The 13,469-nt window shown below is 32.3% G+C and overlaps 1 protein-coding gene across 3 annotated transcripts in view; it reads right to left on the bottom strand.

Annotated features, from left to right (window-relative positions):
* Positions 1–13,469, bottom strand: part of LOC143238742 (neuralized-like protein 2) — a 19,744-nt gene extending 6,275 nt beyond the window's left edge. The window contains exons 1-5 of one of the 3 annotated variants that reach the window (XM_076479244.1): positions 13,311–13,468; positions 6,230–6,667; positions 4,316–4,472; positions 3,047–3,267; positions 698–817 (exon numbers count right to left, since the gene is read on the bottom strand). In XM_076479244.1, coding sequence (XP_076335359.1) covers positions 702–817; positions 3,047–3,267; positions 4,316–4,472; positions 6,230–6,584 — 849 coding nt within the window. In that variant the 5' untranslated portion in view covers positions 6,585–6,667; positions 13,311–13,468 and the 3' untranslated portion in view covers positions 698–701. Of the gene's footprint in view, positions 1–697; positions 818–3,046; positions 3,268–4,315; positions 4,473–6,229; positions 6,668–13,310 lie in introns of all 3 variants that reach the window. The other 2 variants (XM_076479245.1, XM_076479246.1) reach the window with 2 other exon arrangements.

The raw sequence follows: 13,469 nt of genomic DNA, 5'->3' as shown, positions 1-13,469 counted from the left end.
TGTATACAATAAATCAAGATTTACTTTGCTAGGTACTGAAATTATAATTAATGTAAGTTAATTTAATATTAAAATTTAAAAATATAAAACAAACAATTGTGCTTCTAGGAATAAACCAGAAAACAAAACAACAGGTGTGCTTCTAGGAATAAACCAGAAAACAAAACAACAGGTGTGAATCCAGGAATAAACCAGAAAACAAAACAACAGGTGTGAATCCAGGAATAAACCAGAAAACAAAACAACAGGTGTGCATCCAGGAATAAACCAGAAAACAAAACAACAAGTGTGCATCCAGGAATAAACGAGAAAACAAAACAACAAATGTGCTTCCAGGAATAAACCAGAAAACAAAACAACAAATGTGCTTCCAGGAATAAACCAGAAAACAAAACAACAAGTGTGCTTCCAGGAATAAACCAGAAAACAAAACAACAAACTTCCAGGAATAAACAGAAAACAAAACAACTGTGCTTCCAGGAATAAACCAGAAAACAAAACAAGTGTGCTTCAAGTAATAAAGTATATAAGAATGTTATATGCACAGAATTAGAATACCTGACCATAATCTCCGTTCCTATTACACAGTGTGCATTTACAAGTCAGAATAGAAATTTTATCTTAAGTTTTGTATAATGATGACAAAATAAATAGGTGCAAGATTCACATATCCAATAAAATTGGCATCTCTTCTCACCCTGTCATATTTCGTAGCTGAGGTAATCTTTCAGCTTCTGAGGCAATGGAAGAGAGAAGACAGCAGAGAAAGGAATTCTTTGCAATATTGTATGTCGACAAACACTCTGAAGTGAGGCCACTGGAAAAGAAGATAATAGTTTGTCCTACAACTAATATCTTATTATTCATTTCACATATACAATACCATTGGAATAGAAACTTTGCTATTGATTTCTTTATTAAAATCTAATCTATATGATAGTTTGTTGTACACAGTACAAGTTTTAAAATACTTGAAGAATTTAGTCAGAAATAAATCTTTGTTCTTTTGTTTCCACACAAAAAATAACAACACATATTATGTAAAAATGTTTGTAAGTACTTAATGGTTTGGTTAACTGATGAGTGTATCACTGCGGTTAAGTGTATCACTGCTATATACAGTGGTTGAATCTGTTAGTAGTTGACTGTTACACAGTCACAAATATATGAAATTACAAAAATGGCAGTAGGAAAGAGAGAGAGAGAACTTTAAGGTTCAACAAACTGTTAAGCTCTTAACTAGTGAGGATCCTATTTTACTGTTTCTAATGTCAATATTACAAATTACAACTTTCAGAATTTTCTTTCAGTAAATCCAAGTGAAGCAAAAAAATTTACTATTATTGCTAGTTAACAATTAACAGTATTAGATTAACATACTACTAGTATTAAAGGATGATAGTGAAAAAGTTTTCTAAATCAAAGGTCTGGTGAACTGAAGACTTCCACATCACCCATAACTTGGTCATATTAATTTACAGTCCTGCAACAAGTTATACATAGTGTAGATGGTACTGTTTGTTAATGTGTTGTTCATGCAATTCTAATATAAAGAGTGCCTCAACCACTACTTTATATGTTGTATTTCAGCTGGCATGAGGAGCTGTGGTATTAGGTGAAAGGCCTCATTAGTTGTAGACGTAGTAGGTATAATGTGATTGACCAGTTTTTATATACGAGAACTGTTCAAAAAAATACGTGGACTGTTTGAATTGCGAGGCTCCAGTTGGTTCCAGGGGAATCTGCTTGGTGTCCCTAGGTTCACACAGATCAGCTGATTACGACGCCATTTCCCGATTGCAGATATCTTTGTGTATTAGCTACGCGGTTTTAAGTGAAGTGCGATTTTTTCGTTTGGCGGATTTCAGAATGAATGACCTGAAGGAGCAACGACTTGTTGTGAAATTTTGTGTTAAACTTGGAAAATCTGCGACTGAAACTTTTGCTATGCTTAACACGGCTTACGGTGATGTTGCTATGAAGCGTACGGCATGTTTCAAGTGGCTTGAACGTTTTAAGGATGGTCGACAGTCCATTGAAGATGATGAGCGTCCTGGATATCGTTCCACGTCAACTGACGACCCACACGTCGACAAAATCAACACCCTGGTGCGTGCAAATCGACATCTGACTGTCAGGGAGCTTGCTGAAGAGTGTGGGATATCAGTTGGATCTTGTTACGAGATTTTGACTGAAAAATTGAAGATGCACCGCGTTGCTGCAAAATTCAGCCCTCAAAACTCGTGAGTTTTTGGCCAAACACTTGATAACTGTTCTTCCCCACCCCCCTACTCACCTGACCTTGCTCCTTGCGATGTTTTCTTGTTCCCCAAACTCAAAAGACCCTTGAAAGGAAGAAGATTGGAGACGATTCCCGAGATTAAGGCAAATGTGACGAAGGAGCTGGAGGACATTACAAAAGAAGCATGCCAGGACTGTTTCAACAAGTGGAAACACCGTTGGGATAAGTGTGTGCGTTGGGGAGGAGAGTACTTTGAAGGGGTCCCAGACCTGTAACTTCTAAATAAAGTACATTTTGTTTTATGACGTCAGTCCGCGTATTTTTTGAACAGACCTCGTATTCTTCCTGACTATCACTTCTACTTAACTATTACTTCTAAATTTGTGCAGGTGCTCAGAATTAGGTGTTCATCCAAGGCAGGCTTCCATTAACTTCACCTCTCCCTCAAGTTGAAACAGTAAATGAGTATGTGTAATAAGCATTAGAGAGATCACAACAGGTCTGTGTGTGTTCATCTGACTACAACAAAAGATTAAGTATTTTAGGAGCTTGCTGGAAATAAATGTGTGCAAAAATGTTTCAAAGAAATTTCAAAAATTAACACTACTTATAAGGCTTAGCAGAAATATAGCATTTGATATTTCAGGTATTCAATAAATACTATGATTAGCTTAATAACACAGTTCACCCAACATTCACCAATAATCCTACAAGTGCTGCCTAGGTATTTCCAAGAAGTTATTTTCATACTTTCGTGCATTTCATAATTTTGGGAAGTAAACATTTCCACAAAATACAACTCACCTTTATTGAGGTGGTCTCCATATAACTGTACTATTCGCACCTGTTTAGTTGTTCCATACACATCAACAACTGCATATAATGCCCCCTCCTGGTAGGGAATGTCAACAGAATAAGCCCCCTGATCTTCTCCATTAAAGATAAAGTGCATCTGTGCAGCATTTCCTTGAACAACATACATAACACCAACACGACTCCCAACATCTGTAGGAAGTATTCCTGCTCTGAATATAAAGTCTTCATGTTAGGAGCCGCAAGTTGAAACAAATTTAAACAATTTCAGTTTTCACTATCAATTAACAAAACATTTGTACTACAGTTATCAGGACAGTATTGTATTTACTTTTTAATGAATGTACTTACGTTACTTCTTTATCAATTATCTTATGATTTTACAGAACTAAGTAACTCAACAAAGCATCTAATCGTATCTTACGTTGCTTAGCAAGGCTTCAAAAAATTACATATATGCATATAAACAATTATAAATAGCCTCAGAAATAAAAATTATTTATAAATACAACACACTATTTCACATCATTTAAAAATGTTTTCTATCAGAACACACTTCTGAAACTAGAGATGCTATATTTTTCAGTTTTGCAGGAGAAACCATATTATTCTCATTGACTCTGCCTCTAATATTACAGTGGCACTCATCTCTTCAACTCTGCTACCGACAATACAGTGGCACTCATCTCTTTAACTTTGCTACTGACAATATAGTGACACTCATGTGTTTAACTATTTTACCATAGCAGCACTTTGACTTTAACTTGACCTTTGTAGTTACTCTATAACACTATATTCATTATTAGTTCAACTTAACCTTTGTAACTACTCTATAACACTGTATTCATCATTAGTTCAACTTGACCTTTGTAACTACTCTATAACACTGTATTCATCATTAGTTCAACTTGACCTTTGTAACTACTCTATAACACTGTATTCATCATTAGTTCAACTTAACCTTTGTAACTACTCTATAACACTGTATTCATCATTAGTTCAACTTGACCTTTGTAACTACTCTATAACACTGTATTCATCATTAGTTCAACTTGACCTTTGTAACTACTCTATAACACTGTATTCATCATTAGTTCAACTTGACCTTTGTAACTACTCTATAACACTGTATTCATTGTTAGTTCAACTTGATATCTGTATCTACTCTATAACACCGTATTCATTGTTAGTTCAACTTGATATCTGTATCTACTCTATAACACCGTATACATTATTAGTTCAACTCTATATTAAATTCACCTGTTTCTCAGGCTGTACTGTATGGGACTCGAGTCTGTACTGCTGGTAGATTCTTCACCATCAGACCCACTATTAGAAATTAAACTTAAGCCAGGAAGTGGCCGAAGCATGTTACGAGGGAAGACCTCACGGCCAGAGCTTATCCTGTCTTTATAACCTAAACAGTGGAAAAATAAGTAAACAGTTATATATCCACATACTTATCGGCACACAGAATTCCCTTTCTTTATAATATAAACAATGGTAGAATTTCTTGATGAAGAGAAATCCATTTGAAGTAAACATGTATCTCAGAACAGTTGGTGTGGATATTAACATTTTTATTAACAAAGCAGACAACAATGTTTCAACCTTCCAAGGTCATCTTCAAATTAACCTAGGTCGAAACATTTCTCTCTGCTTTATTACTAGAAGTGTTAATACCCATACCAGCCGTTCTGAGATAAAATGGTAGAATTTCTAAACTGTTAATCTGTCAATACAGTTATACAACGCACAGAATTCTGTCTTTGTAATCTAAACAATGGTAGAATGTCGAAACAATTATCTATATACATAATAGCATAAATAGTGGTAGAATGTATAAACAATTATCTATATATAATGTTATACTACACAGAATTTCCTGTCTTTGTAACCTAAAAATTATCATGATTATCCATTAGTATAATATAAAACCAAAATATCACTTTTTTCATTGATTTAAAAATGTTTTTTCTTGTTCTTTTGGAATATTAAAAAGTAATATTGATATAAGTTGCTAATGTTACAATGATTAATTTAGTTTATATGTTTATTAGACAATATTTGAAAATCCTAATATACCAAAGTACAAATTTAAGAGATGTCTAATATTCAAAACCTCTCAATAAGAAACATTACATCTGTCAACAACATCAGTTTAGACAGTCTATCAACGAACCAGTCCCCCCCAATGATAAATCTCTTCCACCAACTCCAATAACTTAACTAACACAGATACAGCTAATATTAAAATTAGTAGAATTTGCTAACTGATTAACAGATGGCTTCATTGATTACATTCAATGAGATTTCACAAGACTGAAATTTCCATTTTTAAGATTACTTCAGTTTTTTTAAGACATTTTTGGACACACTTTTGTTTAACATTATAGAAACTTTAGGGCTCAGTAACTGATTAGTGAAATTTGCTATATAATTAATGAACAGGTTAATTTAGTAGTTTATGCCCCATTCAAACTCCAATTGAATGTAACAAAGTGTGTGTGTGCTAGCTTCGTGATTTTTTAACCTCTGCATTCTTCTCACATCATATAATTTTCTTTAGTTCCATTCTCCTTGTTTAGATTTTTAGGTACATTTTGAATATCTCATAAAATAGAGATATTTCAAAGGTCACCATTTATGTCCTTTGTGGTGAACACATTTACTGTGTAAAAAATATTTGCCATAACTTTCTTTTTAAGGTAACTTGGGCATTTCTTACATAATGAACGAATAGCTAATGTATAGACTGAATACCACCATACATCCAGCATGTTTGTTTTTAAAATAATCTTCTGTAAATGAAATAAAAGTATTCTGTCATAACTGATAAGAATAATAATGTTTCCATTTAAAAGAGGTTGTGATTGCAATCACATAAAATTAGGTAGCCAGTTAGCTAAGATATGTATTACACTGTTTGAATAAGATAAACATACAAATAATATCCAGTAAAGATTTGGGTCAAGATGAGAAGGGAAAAAAAAAATTGCGCTTAAGCCTAATGTTTCATTATACGATTTATACCGTGGACATTAGCTTTCCTTATAATAGGCCAGCAGTTAATACCTAGCAGTTGTAACCTAGTCTATCTATTATCATACATTACACCAATTCATAGAAATGTAAGTGTTCACAGACAAGTGTTGTATATGTAGCAAAACTTACCCAATGCAGACGGATGTTGATCGAGGGTATTAAATGGTGAATGGTCATTAGAGTCCATATCAGAGTTATTAATAGCAACCATCCATGACTTTCCTCTATTAGCTAGATCTGGCAGTGCATACTGGGGTAACGGGAAGCCTGAGGAAGGGTCGAGCTGGGTCAGACCAAGTCTCATATGACCACTCCATCCACGTTCTGTCTTCTCTATTTCCAAGAGGAAGAGTTCACCAGGAAGTAATGGCCTCTCTGAGAAAACAATAGCATGGGCAAAACTTGCCTTTCTGAAGGCCACCATGTTGTCATCACACAAAATAATGTTCTCTCCATGATATTTATGGAAACGAGTTAGGGGCATACTAATGGTAGAACCTGAAGAAGTGACAATGGGGCAGTCTGTAGTGTCGTGGACATAGTCTCCTCTTACAAAATCTCATTCTTCTGATAAAGAAACAAAGTTAATACTTTATTTTTGAATTAATTATGCAGGCAGAGTACCTAAACAAGAAACTGGCTTAAACCTAAGTGGTCAAATGTTAACAAGGTATTAAATACAATGTTGTCCATGTTTTAAACACCAAAAAATTCCAGCAGTAATTCTATCAGAACAAAACTACACAGCATGCTGTCAGGCAAACTGTTCCAACCTTTTAAGTGAAAAAAAAATACATACTTGATAGCCCTAATATTTAATTTTCCCAATCGTTTCATCATTCTTAGCCTAGATATGTCAATTATACTAATAACAGATAGATAAACAATAATTTATAAGTATAAGGAAAATTTTACTGATGGTAGAACATAATTATTTACAAGTACGCCAGTTACACAATCATAGTAAAAAAGGTCATAATTTGAAAACTTCTGTTTATTTATTTTAAGCTCAGAGAGGTTAAACTATTGCATTATTCCATTCATTCATGTGATGACTGACCTCATATATGCCTGAAACATGCACTTGGCTCTGTATTATACACAAATCCATGGTGTAGCTTGATCAGAAAACATGACACTATGAATCTTAATGAAAAATGCTTAGATTAGAAGAAATGTTACTAAATTTAACATATAATGTACAATATATATAGGGAGCTATCCAAAATTGTAATCTGATCTCATATGAGGTCAAGTTAGGCACCATGCATCTCAGGTGATATTTAAAGCCATGTTCTTCAAGTTGTGGTGAGCCAAACAAGTAGCACAGTTTCTTATTTACTTTATATAACAGTTATAGATGTGTTATTAATGTATGGCAAGTACATTTCATGTGACATTACATACTATGTTTCTTGTTATTATTACAATAAATAAATAACTTTAAAATGTTTCTGTTGTGTTGCTTTATGTTGTATTTGGGTATTAAGAAAATCTGCAAGTTCATTTCTGGCCACGAGTTACAATTTTATTAAGTTTTAACACTTAGATTAAGACTTCTGATGCTTCATTTGAAATAAGTCCAAATCTTCAAACTATAATGAGTCACACTTTCCACACCATATGACCACATTTATCAAAACAAAGTAATATTAGTAATCAATTCTCATACAGTACGACTAGAAACTCCCTTTTCATCACAATCACACTTAAATCTATGTAAAAAGCCAGAAACTTCATCAGGGATCATATCTATATCACTTTCTTACTGGGTTCATTCTCTTCTTACACATTAAAGTACAAATGTAAACACACAAATTTTTATATCCAGTTTTAACTTTTTCATTATCTCAAAATGACTTCACACAGCTTCAGTGAAAATCCAACCCTTGCATGTGTCACTGTGCACTACATCTGTGTGTAATGTAACCAGCATTAAAACTCCAGCTCTCTACCAACAGGAAGCAACAAATCTTCTATGCACAGTACTCCCTCTGGTAACATTATGTACATCATAGTCTCATTCCTGATGAGGGAAAAGAAACACACCAGCAGTGTGAAGGAAGGATGGGAAATCCTGTGAAAGTATATTTTCATGTTATACTGAATACAAGTCTAAAGAAGTTATAATGCCATTGTTTTGGTCACTGGCCAGATCACATCTGTTCAGGTTCTTCACCTCAAAAAAAAACTCTAAACAGTTGAAAAGGTTTCATGGGAGGGTACTAGAACAATGCACAAGATAAAGATGTTGTCATAAAAGGACAGATTAACCCTTCTAATACTAGCAAGATGAGTCCATCCAGCCCATATTCCTTAAGGTGGTTACACTAACTTTTTAAAAAGTGCCAGTATATTCATAAAATTTTACAGACAGTCAGTAAACATTAAGGCTTTTGTACATAAAGTATCAGGTTTCTTAATTAGGTTTTAACATTTTTTAATTAATTATTACAATGCTTGTGCATTTTTATCTTCAAATGTTGACTATCCAACATAAAGTTATTTTGACTTTAAGATTACAAATATTTTTATGCATCAGAATATTGTGAAATTTTCTGTGAAATATCTCCATAACCTTCAGATAATTATCAAAATCTTTTTTTTAAATAAAATAGCTTTATATTTTATCTGTTATTTTCAGTATTGCATGTCTGTATCAATTTGGTCAATTTGACCAATGTCTTAAACCACCTCCCCCCTCCCAAAAAGGAAATAAAGATATAAATTATTCTTTTTTGTTCAAGAATTATGACAAATTATAATGCAAAACAACAAATGTTTAGCATTAAATATCATAACATTTTATACATATAAAAAAACTATTATTTTAATTCTGTTGACCTTTCAATAGCGCCTAACTAATATTACAGAAATAACAATAATTCAGTCAGTACACATGTTCTCATGTTACTATATCCTAAAGTATATAACTGGTCTTTACAAAGTGACCTGACTTGGCTCTGTTCTAATGGACCAGTATTATGCAACATACAATCACATTTGTAGAATATATGTATATATATTATTACTATTTATAAGTGAACTGTAAGAACTTGTTTATCTCTTCTAGTTATGAACTTTGTACTTGTTTGCTGCTTATGTAGGTTGCTAAGCCTTATCAGGTTTCACATTTAGAGGATATAAAACTAAATATTTTTCTACATTTTATATATAATAAATAAGTAACTTTTTTAAATTTTTATATACATATTTTGAAATAACAAAAAAAATCATAAATTACTATATAAGTACCACAGTATTCCACAATAATTTATCAGACTTGCCAGCTAAGCTATATTTGGATCTAAAAAAATAATTTTTTTATGCTCACCAATGTCTTACCACTTGGAATTTACTGCAAAAAGAAAGGGTCTTTAACTAAATACTTTGCAAAGACTCAGAAAACCATGTCCGAGACATTCCGAGATTTCACTTGGTTATTCACACCTCTTAGACAGAAGTCAGTGTACATAAGCACATCTTTTCAAATTTGAAGAGACTTGGACAGGGCCACTGTGTTTGTTCAGTACATATAGCATTATTTCAGCAATTACAAATTATGGGAAATTCTTAGTTTATATTATAGTTTGTCAATATTGGTGTTTAAAGTTTTCAATTTATAAGAAACTATACACTTTGTATTTGGATATCAAAAATATTTCATTTCAACCAATGCTACATTCAACATACTATGTGACTTACAAGAATTAATATTTATGATTTTAAAAAATAATTACAATGAAATTTAGAAATTAATTAATATATCATAATATACTCTACAATTTGATACTAAAGTTATTGACATATATTCACTAAAAAGTAGTTCAATAAACTTGCAAGTTAAGTCTACAAATGAGATGACATGGCCTTTGACCCATCACCATATAATGACTCGTATTGGTAAGGTTAACATCTCTTGAAACTGTTTTCACTTGAAAAAGTATAGTCAGAGGGGACTGACTGAGGTATTTAAGATTCTTACGAGAATTGGTTGTGTTGGTGCATTATTTTTTGCTGTATTTAATGGTGAGAATGGGAGAACCAGAAGACAAATATAAATTTTGGAAAGTAGGAGCTAAACAGCCTTATTTTTATAATAGGATGGTTTGGCCTTTGTTATGGGTAGCCTTCAGGTGTGGTAGATGTAGTTAAACAAAAGGTGTTTAAGGAAAGGCTTAATAAATATTTGAAAGATAAGAACTGGTTTTGGGTATTTTAGGTTTACTTTAGGGTGTAATTTAGTGGATGGTGTTTACTTTAGGGTGTAATTTAGTGGATGGTGTTTACTTTAGGGTGTAATTTAGTGGATGGGATTATGGGTATTTATAGCTATATTCAAGATGCTAAGATATTACAGGATGACTTGTATCATGTATATTTCTAGCTATAAAAGAGATACTGAGGTATTACAATATTACAGAATGGCTTTAATGATGGGTATGTACAAGGTTTTGCACACAGTTATTAGGGTCATATATATTTTAGCAAGTACATACACATGAAAGTAAAAATATCAATCCAATTTTAAACTTAAATCACTTCTGAATTATGATCTTTTCTGTTCTTAATTTTTTTTAAATCTCTCTAACCAATGTACACTCTAAAGTAAGAAATCAACAAATATTTTTCCAGTTTTCTTGTTTATACCTTTCACTTTATATTTTCAGTACACAAACTAACAACGATGTTAGGTTATACTTTTATTGCTAAGAAACACTGCATAAAAACATTGTTGGAATGCACTGGTTATTCTGTACAGTTGAAGCTGTTAATTTAACTGACATACTACAGAGTATACTATGAGGTACACATAAGGATAAGTAATAAGACATAGGTTCACACCCTCAGGGTGCAAATTTTCTAGGTTCTTTCCCCTTGGAGCTATGGTGGCCACATAAACCTGCTCTTTTATTATTATAGATATATCTGAACTTATTCAATAGCATGAATAATAAAAACATTTTGACATAGATAGATAAGACAATCAATAAGAGCTCTACACCAAGTGGCAAAGTCAATAATACAGGGTGTTCGGAAAGTCACTGTACAGTTTTGAAAGCAGCGATAACAGCATTCATTCAGTCTATTTCAAGCCAGCAACTGATAGCAGTGTTTAGAAACAAAATAAGAACAATCCAAGCCTGTACTGATGCCAAAGGGGGTCACTTTCAACATTGTTTATAAATGTCATTCATATTTACCTCCTGTATTCTATGTTGAAACATGTCTGTTAATAATTATATAAGTGCACAGTGACTTTCCAAACACCCTCTAGTTTAAGATTTCTTTCTTTCCTGTCAAATGACATAATTATCTCTACATAAAACCACTATCCAACCTTAACATAGAATACTGTGCATAGTTTTGATTTTAATATCCAGAAAGGATGCTGACTTATTGAAAAGGGTTCACTAGAGGTCTGGAACCTGAATGTAAGGGTTGAAATTCCTCATTTTGTCTTAAAAAAAACAGTAAGAAGTGGTATTACATGAGTATCATATTAATGGGACTGAAAGAGTAAACTGAAAAAATTATTTGTTTTTACTTTATTCTCAGGAAAACAGGAAGAGAGGGCACATGTTTAAGATTTGGAGAATGTAGGCTAGCCTCCAGTTAAGACAGTTTTTTTCTTTAACAGGATGACTGACTTAATTAGTGGTGGTTAGCACTTTACAGGAATTTAAGACAGGAAATTTATAATTTCACGAAAATATGAAAGGTGGACTTAAATGTTTATTTTTCTCAAGGGTGCTGTTATTCATGCTATTACAAGTTTGTAAGTTATGTACAGTTACAGAGCACAAACTATACAGTTTGAAAGACAGTATCTCCTTTGGAAAACTCGCAGTACGACACAGTGCACATTGTAAAAGTTACATAACTGTGATATATTAACTATCACATTATCAACATAACATATCAGTTACCCATGTTACTACCAGGATATGGTAAGTCACAACTTCATCAGAAATCAATAATTAAAGAACAGGTGTCTGGTGAAGCCTATATGAATAAACATCTGAAATTAAAATATAAACATTCAAAGACAAAAATAGCAATATTGTTAATATCAAAATAATAATAATAACAATAGTGAATGAGCAAAAAAGAACCACACAAAACACAATAAATTGTAAGAGTACAAAAATATTATTATTTATTTCTCAAAATAACGTTAAATCACAAATAATGGTCGTGTAGTATCTATCTGCAATAGTATTTCTTTTAATAATCAACCAATTCATCAAATGTACCTCTAGTCTATTTCCTCTCAACAGTCTTGTCTAAATTGTTTATCACAACAAACAACTTAGCATTTGGTACATAACCATGGATAAACCTAAGTGTTCATACAACACCACTCAGGGTAGCTTGTGTAGGTATCTTAATACACCAATAACTCATTTAATATTTAATGTACACTACTATGTGGTAAATGGACTTCATATCTAAAAATAAAACATAAATCATCACATCAAGGTTTGGGTCAAACAATTATATTTACAGTCCAACATTTCACTGATTACTGAAATTTTATAAAAATTACTATTATTGAATTATGAATATATAGTATGTGTACACAATTAACCTATGTGGAAGGAAGCTTTAACTGTACATTACACTTACTCTGAGACACAACTGTGTATGCTAAAAGAAGAGAAACTAGTATTTGCACCAATTAGACCAAAAGCTAATACAATAAATTACAACAGTGTATGATTGATACTATTACTAACAGTTATAGAAAATAATGCAACAGATTACAGCACAGTAATCAGCATATTAACTGTAATTTCGCATATCACTATTAAGAATACTAATAGTATTTCTACGTATATATACCATACAATTAGTAATAGTAATACTGTCAAAATTACTAGATTTGACATTAGCGGTACTAGCAATGTCCAGCTTACGGAACTACAACGTTACAGCATCACCAAACAAATCATCGTAATTAATTAATCAACTAGTTGAATTAAAGTTGTAATAACTTATTTTTTAAAAGAGTCAGTGTCACTATCAGTCACTGTAGTGTAAGTGTATCATAACTACTGCCAACAGTAGTACGGTTACACCAGTAACTTTGTAACGTTTAATAAGTAGATTTGATAAAAATTATAACTGAACTAAAATTGTCCATTGTTTTATAATTTCTGTGGGGAAAATCAAATAACCAAACTGAAAAACAAACAATTGAACATACCTTGATAAGTAAACATACCTAAAACTTTTGATTGGAACCGCAAACTACCCCCCAAAACCTGTAAATGTCGACACATATTAGAAACCCTTCGATTGGTTGAAATTCTTTCTATATGAATGACTCTCTGCACAGCTCATCAGTGTTAGATTTATTAGTTAT

The sequence above is a fragment of the Tachypleus tridentatus genome, chromosome 13, assembly GCF_004210375.1.
Source record: "Tachypleus tridentatus isolate NWPU-2018 chromosome 13, ASM421037v1, whole genome shotgun sequence".
NCBI lineage: Eukaryota > Metazoa > Arthropoda > Merostomata > Xiphosura > Limulidae > Tachypleus > Tachypleus tridentatus.
Note: the sequence above shows the minus strand (reverse complement) of the source record. Positions and strands in the feature narration are given on the sequence as shown.